This window comes from Chelon labrosus (genome assembly GCF_963514085.1).
Source record: "Chelon labrosus genome assembly, chromosome: 6".
Classification (NCBI taxonomy): domain Eukaryota; kingdom Metazoa; phylum Chordata; class Actinopteri; order Mugiliformes; family Mugilidae; genus Chelon; species Chelon labrosus.
Window position 1 is genome coordinate 4,168,787 of NC_140342.1, and position 21,110 is coordinate 4,189,896.

Below are 21,110 nucleotides of genomic sequence, written 5' to 3' on the forward strand. Positions count from 1 at the left end.
CAATAAAATTGTCAAACACACAATTCTCAGTGAAGGCTGTCATTGGATTTAAGTGATACTGAATGAACATAGTTATGGTATTGACATGTCCGTTGCTGAGATTCATTCATTCATTCATCTTCTGTACCCACTTATTCCTGTTAAGGGTCGCGGGGGTCTGCTGGAGCCTATCCCAGCTGCCATCGGGCGAGAGGCGGGGGTACACCCTGGATGGGTCGCCAGTCCATCGCAGGGCCAACACAGAGAGACAGACAACCATTCACACTCACATTCACACCTACGAACAATTTAGAATCACCAATTAACCTAATGAGCATGTCTTTGGATGGTGGGAGCCGTTGCTGAGATTTCACTCTGGAATTGGAATTTAATTTGAACTACTACTACGTCACAAAGTTGTTCAGTTGTAAAATGCTCACAGCATGTTCTGTTGATCGCTTTCTGGAAAGTGTCTCTGTGACTCTAATAGGTGGATTATGCTTCTGCGTCAATTTGACGTTGTAGCTACGGTGACAGTCTAGACCATACGGAGACCCCAAGCAGGCACTACTACCTCCCCAGAAATGTAACTACGCGATGCGGCGACGCAGACTACAAGAGATGCGACTGGTTCACTTGGTAGAAGAGTATTTCTGCGTTATTATTTCCGGCTGTATCTCCATCTCTGCAGTTTTCGAATTGAATGTTTTGGATCAGTACAGATAGAACACATCGAGGAAAGGTTAACTGAGGACGGTTGGAGATGCAAACATTTGTATGACTCGTCTTCGGCAAAATTTCAGCTTAAGTTTCAGTCGCCATTGTTTAAAGTGAAGCAGGAAGTAGAAACAAAAATTAACCCGACTGGCAAAAAAGACAGTGCCGAGTAGCGTTTGGGTGGCGTTGTTACAAAGCAAGCCAGACTGATGAGCGCACAAGTATAAATGGCTCGCACAGGCGTAGGCTACATGTGTAGGTTACGGCGTCTAGTCCAACAGTACTTTAAATGAACCTTGAATCTTTCATTCTTCACTGTTTGTGCATGCGACTTATGGTATTGTGTGAATGTGACTGGTATTGAGTCGAGTGCAATGGCAGATAGAACGAGATAAACTGGACAAATAAAAACAAAACAAGTTGCCACAGAGAAAATACGCTTAGTTTTTTTTTTGTGAACTGACACTTTAAAGCAAGTACAGAACCAAATGATGAACAGTGTTCCTTTTATAAATCGCAAAGCAGTAAGTCTCAAAAAACAACACCCTTGAGCATTTCCTAGTGTGACATTTTTCGTCAGTACCTTCAAAAACAAATGGCTGTTGCAAAATTGCAATGGCCACCACTCTGGTAAAGGTTTGGCCACATTTAAGTACACAAACTACTATATTTTTTATTTAAAATTAGGGGAAGACGGTTGTCATATAATTAAACCAAACCAACATTAACTGTTAGCTGTAGTGTCTAGTCTCAGTCACACACTTTGTTGACCCAGCCACCACCCTAACGTCCTAGGCGAAGGTCAGAAACACTTGCCGTTGTGCCATTTGCGAGCGTACTTCTTTTGACAACATCTGACAATAAGCCAGGTTTGTGTTTGCTTGGAGGATGATCAAGCTGTGAGGAGGAATAGTCTTTGCACCACAGGACGAATTGTTGTTAAAATGCCTTCATTTTCACTTTGCTGCCACTTTGTGTAACCACGCAGAGCAATTATTGTAGTAAATGATTTCCAGTAGACTCTGTTGTTGCATGTGCACCGTTACAGAAGTTATCTCTTGCGTCTCTTGCTGTTGGGTTTTTACTTGCAAACCTCACTCCTCTGCTTGTGTATATACTTCAGCAGAGCAGCTCTCTGCGGTGTACGTTCATTCTGCCACACTTAAAGTCAGATTAGATTTGATGTGTGTGTAATTTGTCTCTGTTAGCATTGTTTGTTTAATCTATACACTGTTGTGCTTTACTTCATGATCTGACTAGCTGGCCTAATGGTCACATTACCAACGTGTTTCTCCACTTGACATTAACATTTGATATTGGCTCAGCAAGCACAACACAACCAATTAAGGTTCTGACCGGTGCTGTGATGTAGCAGGTGCCACAGCTCCTTACATACGTAACATCATTTAAATATTTGAATTATTTCTTCATCTCATTGACAATATGCAGTGTTTCATTAATAGTGTACTAATGTGTAGGGACTAGGTCGAGCTAGCAGCTCTCCGTAAGGCTTGTTGTAGAGAAGACAAGACCACAAGATGGAGTTGAGTTTGTTACACACAAATTGTAGCCCTTTTTACCAAGACAGTCAGGCAACACAGAAACGGACAACAAGCTACGCTCGCATCCAACTGAGAATGACAAATTAACATGCACATCTCCGGACTGCAAAATCTGGCGCCTGGAGAAAACCCATTCATTCAAACTCCCCACAGACAGACCCTATAGGTGACCGACACGTTTTATTCAGAACCCTTCAGGTGACAGTGCTAACCACTGCAGCTGTCCCTGAACAACATGAAAAAGTAAAATAAATAAAATGGCGTGTGTGATCAGCTGATAAGAATAAGGCCAAGGATGAGTACAAACGCTGTTCAAAGTAATGCACTTTTTCTTGCATTAGTACAATTCATCATGTGTCGGCTCGCTCGCTTCCACCACCACCACCGAACGCATTTAAACATAACACTTTAGTTTTCACTTTGTCATTCTGAGTTATGGGGTGTAGACCGATGGGAAAAATGTCAACGTTACACATTTAAAATTCAAAAGGTCCATATAGGGGTCCATATAGTTTCTGAAAGTAAGTATACTTTCTGACAAAATGTAAGACCCCTCTAACCCCTGGGCTCATATAGCAATCGATGTGCAAAGAGTAGGTAGGACCCTGCCTTGACCTTGCCCATTACCCTGACTGTGGACCTTCGACAAGCAGACAGTAGAAATGTGTACCAGATATGTTTTAAAACATATGCTTCAGCTATTTTATACGACTGGTTCAGTCTGCAGCAGAGATGCTTTGTAGCCGAGTTCAGTGGCCTTGGTAACTCAGGAACTGGTGGTGTATTTATCAGTGGGGGAACATCAACACACTTTAATGGATAATCAGGTTGGCACCAAATAAAAACATAATTATTTTTGCCATATCTTGTTAGTGTACTATGGCTTGACCAATTAATGGGCATTCTGTACATTCCGTAAAAGAACATGACACATGTGCCATCACAGATGTGTTCTGGAATCCTTCAGACCCATGAGAGGAGGAATCTGCTCATTTCACTCAACTGGACAGACCGAAGTGCAAAACTGAGATATCTATACAAAAGACATCCAACTTTAGACCAAAGCCAACAGACCAAGCTTTTTCATTTTGAAAAGTAAGTAACTCCACTGTTCTGTTTCGTGTAGCAACCATTTTGGAGCTTTAGGTAGACAACCAAATGAGGTCAGAGGAAACAGGAACCATGTATTTTGTTACAGTACTGTGAGATGTGTACTGAAACACACTAGTCATTAAATATACTACTCAGTTTAACAGTTGTCTTAAAATTTGTTAAAGTGTACATTCAACTTTTTACAGCAAATTGAAATCACAACTGTGTGGCTGGTTGTCATTGTACACGTTTGATGCTGGCTAGATAACAAAAAAAACAACCTGTAACACGAAGTGATTGTAGCCATTTCAAAGAGCTTTTTGGTGTTTTAGTTTTTATGCTCCAAGCTGCTTGGGAGGCAGACAGAGGATTAGGAAACAGCTCAAATCATCAAGATGTGAAAAAAGCACACTTCAATAATCTTATCTAGCTTTATTATTGTTAGTTATTACTGTTAATTAGTTGATGTCTTGAATGATCTTAGTAGTATATTCTATACATATATATCCATCATAATTCCAATGGTATGGGGTATTAGTAGTGCATGTTCCTAAACAAACCTCGTTGATATATGTTTAAGAGGAGATGCACAGATGATGCACCATTTAAAGGGAATAAACTCATCTGTTTTCTTTGTCACTTTCAGCAGTCTGCAAAAAGGAAAGATGCACTCCTCAAGTTCATCACAATCTTTCTTTGAGATATACGTCAAAGACATGTTCACAGTCCCAGAAAACTACACCTTTTTGAAAATCCTGGGACGAGGCGGCTATGGGATGGTGATCAAGTGTGCAAAGCAGGGAACTTCCCAGAATGTGGGCATAAAGGTTTCCAACAATAACCGCACTGCAAAGTGGGAGGTAAGACACTTGTTTTAAAAGGGCAGCCAGGGGTTTAGACTGATTGGAAAAATGTCAATATCACTATAAGACAAGAAAACATATGCTGCTGATAATATCAGTATTAAGATGCAAAAAACACATTACAAACTCTAATCACACTCAGTATTGTTCTTTCCTTTTAACATGAAGCTAATGCTAGCTCCCAAAATTCTTCTATTCTTAACCTTTACACAATTTTCAAAGGGTTAAGTGGCATGAGTATCTCAGGCATCTGTTTACTTCAGCTTCACTTCACACATCAAACATTGCTCTGACTGTGTACACTGGACTTAAGAGCAAGAATTTCTCCAATGACTCCTCAGACAATTCATTCAAGGAACCAGTTAAGCAGAAACTAGCTTATTATTATTTTGTTCAACATCTGAATCGAGGAAACTAGTAAGGCTGCACCCTCCGTAACACCTAGTGTTGCACATTAAGTGACTACTGCATAACACTTTCTTCACAAGTCTTTGGCTTCCTATGGGAGTTTATGTGCAAAAGAAAAAAAGTTCCTTTGCCATGCACAACTTCTCATGGATCACTGACTTCTCGCTGCCAGTAAAAGTTTTGCGTTTCTGTTTAATAAACAACAAATGAATCTTTTCTACTCACATTCTCTCCGTGCAGCAGGCATGTCCACCAAATCACACTACAATGCTTTGTTTTTTGCTTTGCTAGCTAGAGACCAAGCTCAAATCTACTTGGTCTCGTGTACGCGTATACACAAAACAAAAACAAAAAGTAAATAAAATGCAGGCATATATAACTGAGTTGGTTTCTTTTGAATTTGGATGAAAGTAAATGATCTGAAGGAGGACAAATGTCAAATGTGTTCTGGTCAGTGTTCTGGTTTTCCTCTGGATTTTTACCTTCTCTGTTCACTCGGCGGGGAGTTAACACAGCCCCGTAGCCACCCTTGGAGCTGGGAATTGAATCTTAATAACCAAAAAGTTCCATCTTATGTTTCATGTATGGGCGGCCTCATGAGGTACACCCTGTCCTCCTTCCCTTCAACATGTATGATGGCCGAGACCTCACGTTCGCCATGTCGGCTCGGGTGAAATCCTAAAGATCCCGGATAATTGGCTGTCTGTTCGGTGGAACTTGTTATTGATGTGCTACTTGTAAGTCTTATCAGAGTTCCATTATGAGATTGGCTCTTAAAGTTGGCACTTCAACCTGTGAGTCAGCATAGCGTTGTGTCACCTGTGTCGGCTCAGTTCGGTTAATTATCTTTTGAAGCGAGCGTTCCAGGCTCAGGTGGGGGGGAGGGGGGACTTAGCACAGGTCACTGAAACGCTGCTGACTGCTCATAATGATGCCTGGTAGAGTAAAGTCTCATGCTAAACTGAGAAATAAATGAATACATAAATTAATTCTTTTCTTTTACATTTAATGAGACTAAGCTAGTAGATAGTTAAAAGAAGAACAAAATACTCTTCCAAACTCTTGTGGTAGCGTACTGTAGTTTCTTCAGAGTCAATTTCACATACATTCTCCTTGCAGAAATACTCAATGGGGGACTGACTAGATGAACCAATTTTTTACTAATCTGCAGCCCCACAAATGCCTTCTTTCCTCATGTGACTAGAATACTTATTCAACTATATTCAACTATAGAATTGTGATTCTGCTCTACAAATTTCTGCCTAAGTAGGAACGAACTGGACAGTGAAAGACACACAAACACATGTTGGTTTTAGTCTTTTCTTGGGATTTGGGTAATTTTAGCAGGTGTTTTTGTTGTGTTTTTTTCTTTTTTAAGCTTTTATCACAACCTATGGAGATTACTCATCAATAAATGACAGATAACTGGAGCTAAGCAGAATAAAGTGTTAATCCTCTGAGCTGGCTGTGTTTTCCAATTTCACAAAACCAAATGTGTGATATTCCGGACGCATCCTATTCGCACCTACCCACCCCATATTTCCTTCGCAACATGCGAGATCTATCCAGAAAGAAGAAAAGAAGAACAAAGCAGAGATCTCTTGCGATTAGTTTGCATGCTCACGCGTGTGTAGCTCAAGCTAGCCGGCTTTGGGACTTTGGTTATGAAATCGCGAGCAGCTGAGGTTTGAGGGTGCTGTTCTCCTCTTTTCCCTGTCACACACAACGATTTAGTCTCTCCTTTGTCCTCCTTCTGTCGATCTGACACACACATGGACAATCTATCACACACACACCCCGTCCTCCTAGTTGTTTTCCTCTTGCCACAATAAATTTATCAGCCCATCCCAGAAGACGAGATTCATCCCAACTTCCTAGGCGCCCCCAGAAGCTAAAACACTGTGTGTGTGTCTGTGTGCACATGTGTGTTTGGTTGAGAATATGCAGGAGAAGGGCAGAGATAGGAATACAGGGCGCAGAGGAAGGCGAGACAATGAATACTAAAACTGAGCTCTGAAAGTCAAACAATATTTGCCATGTAGATTACCCATCGTTCTGCATTCATTTTTCATCCCAACTTTCCTCTTGTGAGGCGGCCGCAAGTGTGTGAACGTGTAAGTGGATTTTGTGTTCCTTAAAATTAGATAAAACTTTGATGATCCCCCTGAATACCGGCGTGCCCATGGCGGTACAGTATACGCCTGTCTGTGCCATTGTGTGTGTGAGTGTGTGTCCTTGGTGTGTGACTAGCTAAGGAGCCTTCTGAGGTATTTTTAGCTCATTGCTCAAACACACAAACAGCTTAAAGTACTAAAGGCCTCATTTTTATTTATTTATTTATTTTTTATGACATACAGCGCAAAGGTGAGCTCCTGTCAAAAAAGAAAAACCTAACGTAAGCGAAACAAGTAAAGCCTTGCAATTACACTTCTCCCTCCTCGTTTTTCAACGTAGTGTCGGCGCATCTTTATAAAGATTTAATATGCTGCAAAAAAATAAATAAAAAATTGCCAAGTCAGGCGCTGTCAAAATGAGGCTAAGTGAATGCACAGATACAGTGTTTACCTCAGTAATGTCGCTCCGCAAGCAATTTCCGCATAAATGGCAGCACAGTCACCCGAGCTCCGCGGGGAGGCACGACGTGCTCTCAAACTTTAAGGAAAACTTCCAGAAACCTGCCTCCAATTAAATCCCGCCTGCACCTTCCAAGTCATTAAGAAGCGAGCCCGTGATGGGCTGAGATGCAGCGAAGGCATTTATTTAGTTTTTGTTTTTGCCAATTTAGGAAGCGACGCCCAACTTGTCGTGCATCATTGCCACCATTACATCACACACCTGTGTCTCACTGTCTATGATGAATAGTTTTGATAAAGCGGCCCGGCTCGCTGAAAAATCGATTTAACAAGAGCGAGATTGTACACCTGATGGGATCTCTGTCGCCGTGGCTCCGCATGCTAAGGCACTATTTTCACTTGACTGAAAAACTTTTTTTTTTTTACATATGAGTACATTAGGTCCAATTCTGCAGCGGCTTCAGCGAGGAAGCCGAAAACGGATAACAGGCTGAATTCCACTCTGCAATTTTGCACCGAACGTCTTGTGTTTTTAGAGCATTAATAAGCTGAGACAATAACTTTTTTTTTAATTATCCACTTTCAAAGACAGCTTAGTTCAACAGAAATGAGTCACGCAGTTATCTTTTCTATTTAGTAAGGGGGCAGAAATGCTTTGTTACTTTTTCTTCACAAATTTAGAAGTCTAACTCTAAAACTTTCGTGATTAAAAACAAAATAAGTGCAATTTACACTCCTACATATCCCTCACGCACTTTTAAACAGTATTACTACTCATTTCGGGTTTGTATTCAGTGGTTCTGCTATCAGTTAACAGCAACCGAGTTGGCTTTTGTTCTGTTAAATCCTGGACATACAGGATTAAGGTTTGTCATGTGAGAAATCTGAAAAGTGAGTTTGCATGTTCTCCCTGTGTCTGCGTGGGTTCTCTCCAGGTACTCCAGCTTCCTCCCAGCTGCCCCGAGACTCTTCACAGGAACAAGCAGTTACAGAAAATGAATGAGTGAATGAATGAATGAATGTAAGAAATCAAAAAAAGCTGGCTCTTACAAAGGCCTCTATGTTGTTGTCGGCCTCAACTCAAGATGCCAAGAAATCAAATGCACTGGTCCTTTGACTCACATTTAAAGGTGCAAAATCACCAGTGTATTTGCAACCACTGGCGTTGCCAAAAGCCAAATGTTTTACTGTAAAGAGGGTTTTGTGCCTGTGTATGTGGGGTTCTGTTACCAATTTCTTTATAACTGTAACTGATTTCTAAGTCTATGAAGTCCAGCAACCAAATGATCAGCTTAAAGTTTCTCACTAAACTTTCTCACTGTACATATTTAACTGCTAATGAGCAAAACTTTAGCCTGATTCTGCTCTTTCCGGAATGTGAGTCTGGTAAAATGCCATTTGGATTTCGTTATGGGGCGTGTTTCAACTGATGGAGAGAAAGAAAATACCTCTGCATGCAACTGGGTAGTCCTACAGTCAATCAGAGCAGTACATTATGTGATGTATGCTTCTCATCAAATACCTTATTGGATGTTATCTATTTGTCCTTTAAAAGTTACTACACATTAGCAGAATCTATACATCCCGCATTCTCCGGTGGTAACCATTTTGTTGTAGACGGATTTCAGATGACGTGCATGACGGGTACCTCTTCTGTCCGTCACTGCGTAAAGCACGCTCAAATGATTCAATTGGACATTCAGATCTCTGTCAGGCATGAGGAATTCCCAATGGATCAACTCCAGACCTAATTGCTCCACAAAAATACTGTGGGCAGGGGGAAGTTTGAGCTGGCTTCCCGGCTAGTGCACTTTAGTGTTCTCATCCAGTAAAGTATGACTAACCTCAGATCACGTCTCAGCCCATCAGGACAATTAAATCAGGATTGTGTAACCGTTAAAAGATAAAATAACATGCTTTTCTTCATCTAATTGACAACTATTTTCCTGGGTATTAGGCTCTTTTTTTGGAAGGATTAAGGTTAGGGTTGGACTGGAAAACTTCAGAAACAACAGGAGCTTCTGAATGTAGGAAAGTGTTTTGCTGCAACTGAGGAAGTAAATCTATGGCTTCATAGTGTCTCATTTTAAAAAGATTGCTCTGCCCTCCGACTTAGAGAAACAGCTCTCCATGATGTGTAGAGTCTTCTCCACACATCACTAAATGCCCCTTCAGAAACAAACTTAAATATGTAATACGCAGCATTGTGGAAAATGATCTTGTCTTATAACGTGTCTTTTTGCAAATTTGAAATATGCAGCAGCGAGGCTGTAAATCAGGTACTGTGGGTGATCACTCATCATCTCTGTCTGTAAATGTTATGAGTAATTATGAACATAGTCACAGGAACACTTCACAGGTACATGCTGTATAAAGTGTTATTGAGAATAAACTGCATCCAGCTTGCAGCAGTAAATCATCTCCATCCCACCTGCTGCATCTGGAACTGGAACCAAACAAACTTACGCAACACGGCCCCTATCCAGCTGCCCACAGCTCATCTTTCTTATTTATATACTGTATAACACGGCGAGTACACCTACAGCCGGCCTCAACACTGCACCAACAGCAGTATCTTATCATCAAAGCGGCATGCAATGTGAAATTAAATTCTCAATGTACGATTTTTTTTCGAGCTGACTCAAAGGAATTAAACATTTTTGTCAGGCAGAACATTTTTGCAGTGAAATCGGTAATTAAAAGGGTTCAGTCGAGAGAGGATTATTTTAAAGGTTATTGCTTTGCTGAAAATATTGGCTAGTACTTATCCCTTCAAAAAAAAACTGTGGGGGTTTTAAAAGTGTGATAAACCTTGTTTGGTGTATTGACTGGAACTTAGGAGGATCTATGCTGTATCAGAATAATTCAGAATCATCTCATTTGGTCCACACTATGCTGGACCACCATTTCATCAAGCTTATTTCCTTGTTTGCGCTGATGCTGGTGTTTCTGAATTGCATCTTGCTGGCAAGTATGGACTCAATAGAAACATACACAGATCGGGCATAACAATATGACCACCTTGCTGATATTGTGCCTCCAGGCTGCATCCTGCTGCCGTCAAGGAGTGTCATTGCTATGGGGTGGGGGTGCCTCGTCTGGTCTGGTCTAGTTGGGTGCTACATGTCTAAGTAACATCCACATGAATGCCAGCCCCAAATTTATCCCAAAAGAACATTGAATTGTGACAAAATGGTCAATGTTATTTACTTCTCCTGTCAGTGGTTTTAGTGTTGTGGCTGACCGGTGCATATAATATGAAGTGCTTTGTTTTTGTTGGTATCGCATAAGGCACTTAAACAGTCAACAGTTAGCCTACCTGACTCCATGAACTCTTGGTTGAAGCTGTTCCAGGCCTCTTTGCTTTTCTCCAGGTTCTCCTCCATGACCTTGATGTCAGCAAAGGGACAGTTGCATTCTGGGAAGCGGGGAGAGCACCGGCACCAGCAGTCATTATTGCGGCAGAGCAGCTCGCCCTCTGAGTTGCATGCCACATAGCTGAGGGCTGCCTCCACAAAACGCCCACGCAGAAACTCTGGCAGGACATCTTGTAAGCCTGCGAGCAAAAGCAAAACACATGGTAAGGTATCTCTCCCTTTTCAGAATGGTCTTCTTTAACAGGCTGATTCCACATGCCTTATTTTTGTACAGCGTAAAAATAGAAATGTGAAGAATGTGATGCTGCATTTTTAGCCTTTGTACAGAAAATTAAAAAATGCGTGATATATGCGAGAGCACTGGGAAATGAAAATTCCTTAATATAGATTTTGTACTGTTCCTTACAGGATTAGAAACATTCATTTTCAACAGATGAGGATGCTGAAATTTCAGTTTCCTTAAAAGCAACAGTATATGTAATATTTCTGTTTAAAAGACACGTTTTCACAAATGTTCTTTTAGTTTTAACTGAAGGTCCATTATACACGGTAAATAAGCACAGCCTGTATAACATCATAGAGGGACTGATGTAAGGTCATAGAGGCCAATAGAAGCAATGTGAATGGACAACAGCTTATCAGCTGGCTGTGTATATTGTATTGGGTTCTGGAAAAGCAGATATTTCAAATGGCTCGCTGTTTTGCCCCTGATTGGTGAAGAGATGTCACTGGTTGTACATAAAGTATCTGTGCAGTGGCTTTATCCCAGGGACAAGACACTGAGCTGTTTCTGTACTTGCACAACTTTCAGCAGCAGCTCGTGCAAAAGGTACTGTAGGTGCATATGAGTTACAAAGTTGGGAAACCTGCCCAGGGGCATATTTTAGCAGTTTTGCAAACAGTCAGTAGCAACTGTCATCCAGTCCGCAGTCGCCACAAACGACCTGCTGTTCCAACCTGCCATGTGCAGGTTTTTTTCCGACTTTCCGCCTTTCATTATTGCTTCTCCCCGCTGTGCAACGGAGGACCTCAAATCCTCAGCAGAGAAGGAAGTTAGTTTATTTTTTATTTTTTTCTATAGAGGGTGGCAGAGTTATGGAGACGATAGATGTGACGCCTTATTTTTATGATCCATGGATAATTAACCTAAGTGTTAGTTTCTGTCTTTCTAGATTAAATTATTTTCCCGCATTGAGAAAAACATTTGGTATTTTTAAAAGTCCAGATCCACTTAAGAATATGTTATATTTCATTTCTTCTGGATGTTCAGTTTTTGGCAACACTTGGCACTAAATGACATACAGTACTTGAAGCCCTGGTACAAATGTGAGGAAGTCCATTCACTGACAACAGTTAATATTAAGAATTTAAAAATATCTGCATATTCATAGATTCAGTAAGGTAGCAGGTGGATGTGTCAGTTTAATATCCAGGGGGACTAATGACGGTGACGTGAGGCAAAGGTACTGCAAATGCATAAGTTGAAAATGCTTCCGCTAATCCTCAGACTGTGATAGTGAATCATGAGCATACATAAACATGACAGAGTGGGCGGAAAATTGGAAGGAAACAGGATTTTTCAATATAAATATCACACAGTCCCACACAGGCTCACAGACACGCAGAGGTATTGTGCGTGCAAAGCCAGCTATCTAACATTTTTAATCGTTGCAGGAGGAAAAGCACAGGTGTGAATAATAAAGTCACCAGTGGCAGTGAATTGTGCAGCTGCTTCACTTTCAGCATCTTAAAATGGAGCATTTTGATGGCAGAAAGTTTTAAAGCATAAAAACACAATGGCTCACTTCCATTAAATGTAGTATGGGCTAATAATTATGACCACCTGCCTAATATTGTGTAGGTCTGTAGTGTAGTGGGGGCCTTTGGGTTGAGGGGAGGGGCCTCTGTGGATCATCCCACAGATACTCGATCAGTTTGGGATCTAATGAATTTGGAGGCCAGGTCAACACCTTGTGCTGTTCTTAGTTGTTCCTAAAGTGTTTGTGTGTGTGTGTCTGTGTCAGGCTGCATCCTGCTGGGGATGGCTGCTGCCATCAAGGAGTGTCATTGCTATGGGGTGGGGGTGTCTGGTCTGGTCTAGGTGGGTGGTACATGTCTAAGTAACATCTGCATGAATGGCAGGTGCTTCATATGAAGCAACAGTAGCACCTAACACATTCACTAAAAGCAGTCATCACTGATGGCAATCATTCCTGATGTTAATAATTCCACATTGTCTGATGTGAAGGTTTTACTGGTTGCTGTGTATAAAACTAATATTTACTATACAGTGTACTATATTTACTCTCCGCCATTTTGTCCAAATTCAGAGTGTGTAAACTTATTCAGTGCACATAAAACTTCCACTACAGGGCATATATGCTACATTTTACAGAAGATCATAAGGATAAATGACTGTTCCACAACTCAACAGCTGGCCAACTTTTGATCATTACTGGGAGTCTGATTTTTGTTAATGTTAAACTGCCGATGGACTAATTGAGAACTCTTCCCACAGAGTCAGATAAACGCATCTGTGGGAAATACTGTCCGTCTTCATTCAGTAGGGTAGCATCACTTTTTAATTTCCCCGCTTCAATTATTGAAACCATATTAAAAATAGAGCGGGCATGTTAATTATGTTCCATGCCCCAGCCTGTTACACCAAATCCAGAGCTGATGTGCTGTTTCAAAAGTGCATCGTCATCTCTTAGAAAACCAGCAGGAAGCTTTCATAGGACTTGCTGCGCGTTGCCCCCGCTGCTTCTCTGAATCCGTCTGGTGGTCCATGTCTGTCTCCCTGTCTGTCTGTCTAATGATCATTAATTTGTTGTGTCAAAAGCTCCCCCTCTCTTCCCTTCGCATTCTGGGTGGTTTTCAACAGCCGAGTCAATCCCGCTGTGCCCCGCGATGAATATGCATGTCTCTTCTTTGGTATTTACTCTCTCAATGGCTTGGAAAGAGATGTAATTAGTCACATTTTTCCCCTTCCATGCTTTGGCAGGTGCTTTGAGGTTTTTGCATGGTTGTGTGTGTGTGCGAGAGGGGGAATGTGTGTGCTTGTGACTTTCCAAATCTGGCAGGGGTTTCTTCGGTTTGGGAGACAGCTAAATAACACTCTTCCCCTCACCAGTCACTATTCCAGTTTCTCTGTCTCTCCTCCACCTCGCTTTTTGTTTATTTGTGTCCCTAGTGCGCTTCTTTTTGTTTCCCGTCTGTCATTATTCCCGACACTGTCACAGTGTTGGAAAGTGGTAGTACCAGTGGTAGTAGAAGTATTTTCCAAATAAGCCTTGCTGCTCAGAGTGAGATCATTAGCACTGAGCTCTCATTTCATTTGGCACAGATAATAATAAAAGTGAGTGCTCACTGCATTATTTATGTTTTTATGGTCAGGTTAGGTTTAGGGACTGCTTTAGTGCACAAAATAATTGCCAATTTCTTGAGATTTGAGAATTTGTTCATATTAAATTTTGACAAATCCACAGCCTCACCCTAGCACCCAACAAAGTAGTTTTGTTGTTCAGACCTAAGCATAAAAGGAACTCCAGATGGTTAGCATGTGGTGTACATTTTACCCCTGCAGCCCAGCCGATCACTTCCTGATGCAATTCATAAATGTGGCTCTTAATTTATTCCGAAATTCTGTTTGCACCAGATGTGGTTGAATGCTAATATGGGCTAATAATATACACCGATCAGGCATAACATTATGACTACCTACCAAAAACTGTGTAGGCTTTTGGGTCCTATGGGTTGAGGGGAGGGGCCTCTGTGGATCATCCCACATATATTTGATCAGTTTGGGATCTAGTGAATTTGGAGGCCAGGTCAACACCTTGCTGTGCTGTTCTTCATGTTTTTTTGAGTTGTTCCTAAACCGTTTTTGTGTGTGTGTCTGTGTCAGGCTGCATCCTGCTGGGGATGGCTGCTGCCATCAAGGAGCATCATTGCTATGGGGTGGGGGTGCCTGGTCTGGTCTAGGTGGGTGCTACATGTCTAAGTAACATCCACATGAATGCCAGGTCTAAACGTTTCCCAGCAAAACACTGAATCGTCACGAGATGGTATGATGGTGATATTAACTTTTCCTGTCAGTAGTTGCGCTCAGCATCTTGGAGTTACAGTATAGGCTGTCTAGTACAGTATAGATAACCATTTGGTTGGTTATTGAAAATTAATAAATCTTTTACTTTTTGTTTCTTATAAAATGCTATGCATTCTAGATATTACATACAGTGTTTAGGTGGACAGTTGTACAAGCCATAAATCACCAGGATTAGTGATCATAAATGAAGAATGCTCAGTGACCTGAATTATCCTTCAGTAATTGAAGAACAGTTGTTTTTTTAAGCTGATATCCATGATGGAAATAATTTGAGACATTTGAATGTTCGAAAAAATCTATAGAGAAGGCAGTGTGAATCCGTTGCAGATGATATTGCAGATATTGACTCTTTAAAGCGAACTATGGAAACCGAGTCGCAGTTGTGAGCCCTTCTTTCTTTTTCTGTGATTTTTATTTATTTATTTGTGCTGCGTTTCACACAAATGCACACAGAAGCTCCAGCTTTGCTACGTGTTGGTGATGGAGCTGGTTTAGTGGTGAGCACAGCAGTGGACCCAGTTTCGATTAAGGTGTTTACGATAAATAAAGCACCTGTCTGTCTAGCATCTATATTGTAGTATGTATTGGTGGGATGTTTGAATGTTTCTGATCCAGATCACAGTGTTTATTTCTAGGATAAAATAAGTTATCCCCAGACTGGCATCTTAAAAATACATAAATATCAAAATGAGCCAGTCTTTTGAGCGGCTCTTTGAAAGCAAGAGATCCACAAGATCTGACTCCCTTCAAAGAGGGATCTCAGTGATCTTTAGAATCTTTAGAATCACTGTTTCACTTGGACTTAATAGCAGTTTAGTGAAGTTAATACAGAAAACAGGTGCAAATGAAAGGACATGCTGCCTTAGGATAATACAAGTAATGTTTGATATTGCAATACTTGACAGATTAACATTTTAATTCTGACACCTGCTATCTTTCTCCCTTTTGAAAACTTGGAAGGAGTATCTGGTCTGTGTGTCCATCTTACCTTCACTGATTTTCATACAGAACATTCTGAAAATGCAGAGCGAAAATGAGCACAATTTATTCAGGACGACTGTTAGGCAGGCACTTGTCGGTGACTCCTCCTCCTCTCACCTTGCTGCTTTTTACCTTTGACACATGTCATTATGGCAGTGGCCCATTAGTATTCAGCCAAAGGCTTACCTTGTTCATCATGCGGCTCACATTTACTGATCCAAAATGAATAAAACGCACGCTTGAATATGTCACATAATGTGTCTAGGCTGAACGTTAGCCCCTATTTGGCATTTCCTATCATTTAAAGCCACACAACTCACATAACGATGCAATTAAGCCTGTGTGAATGTCACAGAGGGGAAAATGATATGGCAGACTTATTTTGGTTAAAAGGGGCCTTTAGCGCAACTCTTTGGGAATTGTCAGATACACATAAACTCAGAAAGGAGGATTAACTGAAAGGAGTCACATCCTCCACCATTTGAATGGAAGCTAAAATGAAAGCCCTTTCACCAGCCAGTCAATCAAGTGAGCGTATCCTTGGGTGAAAGTCTTCCACAGTACATATCAACTTTACAAAACCTTGGGAAACAGTCGTGTGGCTATAGTGTATTTAACGGTAAATTTGGGACAGTTTTGCAGGAATTTTGTCTGTGGTGCACTGTAGCAGTTGGCAGTCCCTTCATGTGTGTAGGGAGCCACCGAGAAGTCAGCCTGACTGAAAAGGACGCTAATGTGCATGCTCTACGGGCTCAAAATTGCAGAAGAACATTCAGGGGCCAAGAGGAAAGAGCTTATTTTTATTTTTATTTATTTTTTTCCTGGATAGTTGAACTGAAAAAAACCAACTTATCAGAATGAGAAAGATTTAAAATCCCCACTGAGCACATCTACATACAAGCATCCCAGTTATTGCTCATGTAAATATCTTATTCTGGTTTCAAAAACCAGGATATTTTGATGTATAAAGCATTATCCACTCGTATGTGAAGGTTCTCAGTCATCCAGGTCATGGTTTAGCCAAAAAAAAAAAAAAAAAAAAAAAGCTGAAACTGTTGGACAACTGGACTGGCAACTGAATCTGGGTTTCCTGAAGATGTTTCGCCAAGGCTGGTGGTTAGTAGTGTTGTTGGAATATATTTTGAATAATTTTCCCCCAATGAATGGTAATCTTCTAACCCATTGTAGACCAGAGACTCCAGACTCAAGGTATAGGTGGGATGAAACTTCTTGGGGATGGGTAAGACTGTGCTGTAAACGAATGACCGATTATGTCTCAGTCCACCTTCCCTTTTCCCCTGAGCAGGGTTATCCAATTTGACATAGATGACTTCCTTTAATCCTCTTTCAAACCACCTGTCTTCTCTGGCTAAAATGTGTCTGTTGTTGTCCTCAGAGGAGTGTCCTTTGTCCTTCAGGTGGACAGCTGAGTCCTGACATGAGGAGCTGGCTCTCCTGTGTTGAGCCATGTGGTTGTGACAGAGTTGTTTTGTTTCCCCCATGTACTAGTCTGTACATTCCTCACTGCACTGAACTACATGAACTACATTGCTCTATTTTCGTCTGGGTGTTTTGTCTTTGGGTGAACAAGTTTCTGCCTCAGTGTGTTACCGGGCTTGAAGTCAATGGGAATGCAGTGTTTTTTGAAAATCCTCCTGAGTTTCTCTAATAGTTCAGCCATGTAGGGGATGGCAATGTTCCTCCTCGTGTTGTTCTCTTCCTCTTTGTCCGTTCTGGGATATCTTTATGTGCTTTTGACAAAAGCCCAGCTTGGATGTGCACGTGGACGGATGGATGTCCTGAGTGTTTGTTTGATGTGTTTTCCTTCCTTCTCCTTACCCTCTGTCCTGTGGGTACAGTGTGTGCTCGATGCTGTAGGGTTCTGATGACCCCCAGCTTGTGTTATTTGGGGATCAAATAATAGATGCTTGTCCGTGTGTTCAGGGTTTTATATACATTTCAGAGTTGAGGCTTCTGTCCTTGTTAACAAATACTGTACAGTATAAAAAGGCCAGGGTATCTCTACTGATATCCTCTTGAGTGAACTTGTTGTTGCCATCCTCTGCATTGATGTGTTGCGTGAAGGCCTCCACCTCATGTGTTTTAATTTCAACTCAGATGTCGTCCACAAACTGAACCAGTAGCTGGGGGTGGTTCCTGTAAAAGAGTTCAAGGCTCTGCTCTCTACCTCTTCCATATATACAGCAGACTGGCCACTACAGGTGACACTGGTGACCCGATCACACAGTTGTGTCTTTGCCTGTGGAAACCTCCATTAAAATGGAAGCAGGTGGTAGTCAGGCAAAGGTCAAGCAACACACAAAGTAGTGTGAAATCTTTTCATAGTTCTGTTGCTTCTGTGATGGGGATACATGAAAACAGTGAGATAAGATTTTACTTTGTTATCATGGAGAAGGCTTCAGTTTCTGCATCCACTTTAGCAAGTGCTGAAGTGGATGCTGGTTCTTCGGAATAATTCATAAAAAAAAAAGTTAATGAGAGACTACACCAAACTACAGAAACAAGGGTGGACAGAGCTGACTGTCTATACATCTGTGTCCAAGACATATATCCATTTAACAGCATTCTCTGGCTGATGGTTGGTTGTGGTAGTGTGGCAAAAAAACGTTAAGATATGCAACAGGAAAAGATGGGGAAGGTGAAGACTAATCGTAGACAATATGTCTTCTGGCTTCCACTGTGGGACATAGTGGCATAGGCATGTGAATCACAGTGGCCACAGTGGTATAAACTGTATATACAGTGCTGCCTAAAAACATTTGCACCCCTCGAAATTTTCCACATAGAAATGACTCAAAACATCTGCGTATTTTGACACAAGTCCAGACAACAGACAAAGAGAACTCAAACAAATGAAACTGAAATATTCTACTTGTGTATTTGTATATTCAGGAAATTAAGCCAATATTGCAAATCAGTAAGGTACAAAAGTAAGTGCACATCTAGGAAAACATGTTTATTTCAAGGTCATATTACAGTCCATCTGTTCAGAAGTGTTTCCAGCAAATGTAATGAGACTCAGGTGTCATTTAGTGGCCCATTTTGTTTAATAAATGCCATGACATCTGTCTGTGAACTGAATCTTAAGAGAATCTGGGTCATGCAAGAAGACAACAAGCCCGTTCTACAGAAGACTTGTGTGTTGCATGACCTTGTGGTGGACGACCAAGTTAAAGTGCAGACCTTAATCAAACAGAAATGTGGTAGGACCTGAAGCAAGCAGTTCATGTGAGGAAACCCACCAGCATCTCTAAACTGAAGCAGTTCTGTACTGAGGAACGGGCTAAAATTCCTCCCAGCCACTGTAGATGACTGATCAGCAGTCACTGGAAATATTTAGTTGTTATTGCTGCACAAGGGGGCGTTCACTTTCTTTTGCACCTGACATATCATGCAATTCACTTTCTTAAACAAACAAAAAAGCACAATATGACAGTTTCATTGCCCTGATTGGGTTCTCTCTGTCTACCTTTCATTACTTGCATCAAAATCCTCTGATGTTTTAAGTCATTTTTATGCAGAAGTGCAGAACATTCAGAGGGGTGCAAGTACTTTTAAGCGTCACTGTGCGTTTATATCACTTACATACTGTATATATACCATATACGCCTTCACTTGACCTTTAAATAGTGTATTTTTTGCTGGTAAGAGTGATGGAAAATCTCATCAGGTGTTCTTCAGTTTCATCTCTTTCATCACACCTGTTTTCAGTGGATACCATGAATTTCAGGAAAACCCTGTGGGTGTCTTTTTTGATGGGTGCTTTTAGGGTTATTACCCATGAGGCTTGGTTTCAATCCAGCCGCAGATTTAGATCACCTTAGTAGACCAGAAATAGCAGGCCCACAGTTTCCTCTCTTTCTATCTCTCAATCCCCTGCAGGGAGCGCACTTTCCATTTTGGGCAATTTGAAGCTCTTAAGCGTCCCCCATGATCACCACCCCTCTGTTATCAGCATGTGTCTGAGTGTTTGAGTGTGTATGTTCTTTCCAAGCCTTTGCTTTGGTGAGTGCTTGGTCCACTCCATTGGAATGCACTCTTGGCTGTATAGGAGGTGTTGGTACCCTTGGCCTGTGATCCTCCTCTCAGGGCTCTGGCTTTGGCGTCAGCCCAGCTTCAATATATAGTAAAGTACACAGGCTGGTATAGATGCTGCTGTACCTCACACTCTTTTTGTCTTTCTTCATGCTTATGTTTTTTGTGCCTTCCTGTTCCTTTCTTACTTGTGATGTTTCCATGTAACTGTCGCTTGAATTTTCTACGGACTTGTCACAAAGAATGAAATGCCCATTTTCTGCTTCCTGGGTTGTTTTGTGCTCCTGCAAGATAGCTTCATGCTCTTTCAGAAAGATTCAACTATATTTTGAATGTATGAAAAGAGCAGCCATGTCGGGAGCAGGTAAGGTCTTTTTGGTGTTGAGAGAGTTAGATCCTTCAGGTCTTATAGTTAAAAGGGCAAAATGCCTCCAGAGTCACAGGTACTTTTTCAAAGAAAAAAGTTTCCTCTGGCTTTCTTCCTCTGCCTCTCCATATCTCTCTGTCTCTTTAAACAAGCTTTACTTTTGAGACCGCCATTTAGATCTGTGATGTCAGAGCAGGCACCAGTGACAAATTTGGCAAATGATTTATATACCGTGTTATTCAACGACAGCTGGTGTGCAGAGAATTTGTTTCAGTGACTGCCCAGACTTAGGCCTGAGCAACGGGACACACTTGACAGACCCCTCACTCTGCAGCAACTCACAAGTGTTGTACAGCATCTGTCCCCAGGCCCTGCTCCCTCTATTGATGGGATTCCAACAGAGTTCTGAAGGCCCGTTTGTGATGCTATGGGCGAGGATCTGTAAGAGTTTTTCCTGGAGTCCCTCTGAGAAGGCCACCCACCAGTTGTCAGCAAGCAATAGTATCATTTCAGGCTAAAATCGAGGCCTGCAGACTCATCATGGTGCCTGCATTATATGACCTTTTCAAGCTGAACTACTCCTGAAACTACTTTAATGGTGTGATACACAGGGGACAAGCTAATATTGTGCTCCAGGGACATCTGTTAGGAACTATTATTTCCATCATCCTGAACAGACTGTAATAAAATAGAAAAGGAAGGTTTGCACGTCGTAGAAAAGGAATTCGACAATGACCATGAAAAACAGGTTTTTGAAGAATACCGAAATGCACTATTGGGTCCAGGTCCACACTCTAGCTGTGATTAATGGCAGTATACTGTATTTTGGATCACTGTCTTGTTAAAATGTTAACATCCACCCCAGTCTGAGATCTCGATTACCTTGCTAAGGTTTTTCAGGATTACCCCATATTTTTCAGATGCATCTATCAGGATCTCTATCCTGACTATTCTCCCAATTCCTGACACAGAAGAACCATCACTGTATTCCCAATATTCAGTTTGGTTTTGCTACCCAGCTTGTCTT

The 21,110-nt window shown here is 41.4% G+C and overlaps 1 protein-coding gene across 1 annotated transcript in view; it reads right to left on the reverse strand.

Moving 5' to 3' along the window:
* The window catches only part of brinp2 (bone morphogenetic protein/retinoic acid inducible neural-specific 2), a 121,586-nt gene that overhangs the window by 37,443 nt on the left and 63,033 nt on the right, over positions 1 to 21,110 (reverse strand). Inside the window, exon 5 of the mRNA XM_084545977.1 lies at positions 10,514 to 10,750. Coding sequence (XP_084402103.1) covers positions 10,514 to 10,750 — 237 coding nt within the window. The remainder of the gene's footprint in view (positions 1 to 10,513; positions 10,751 to 21,110) is intronic.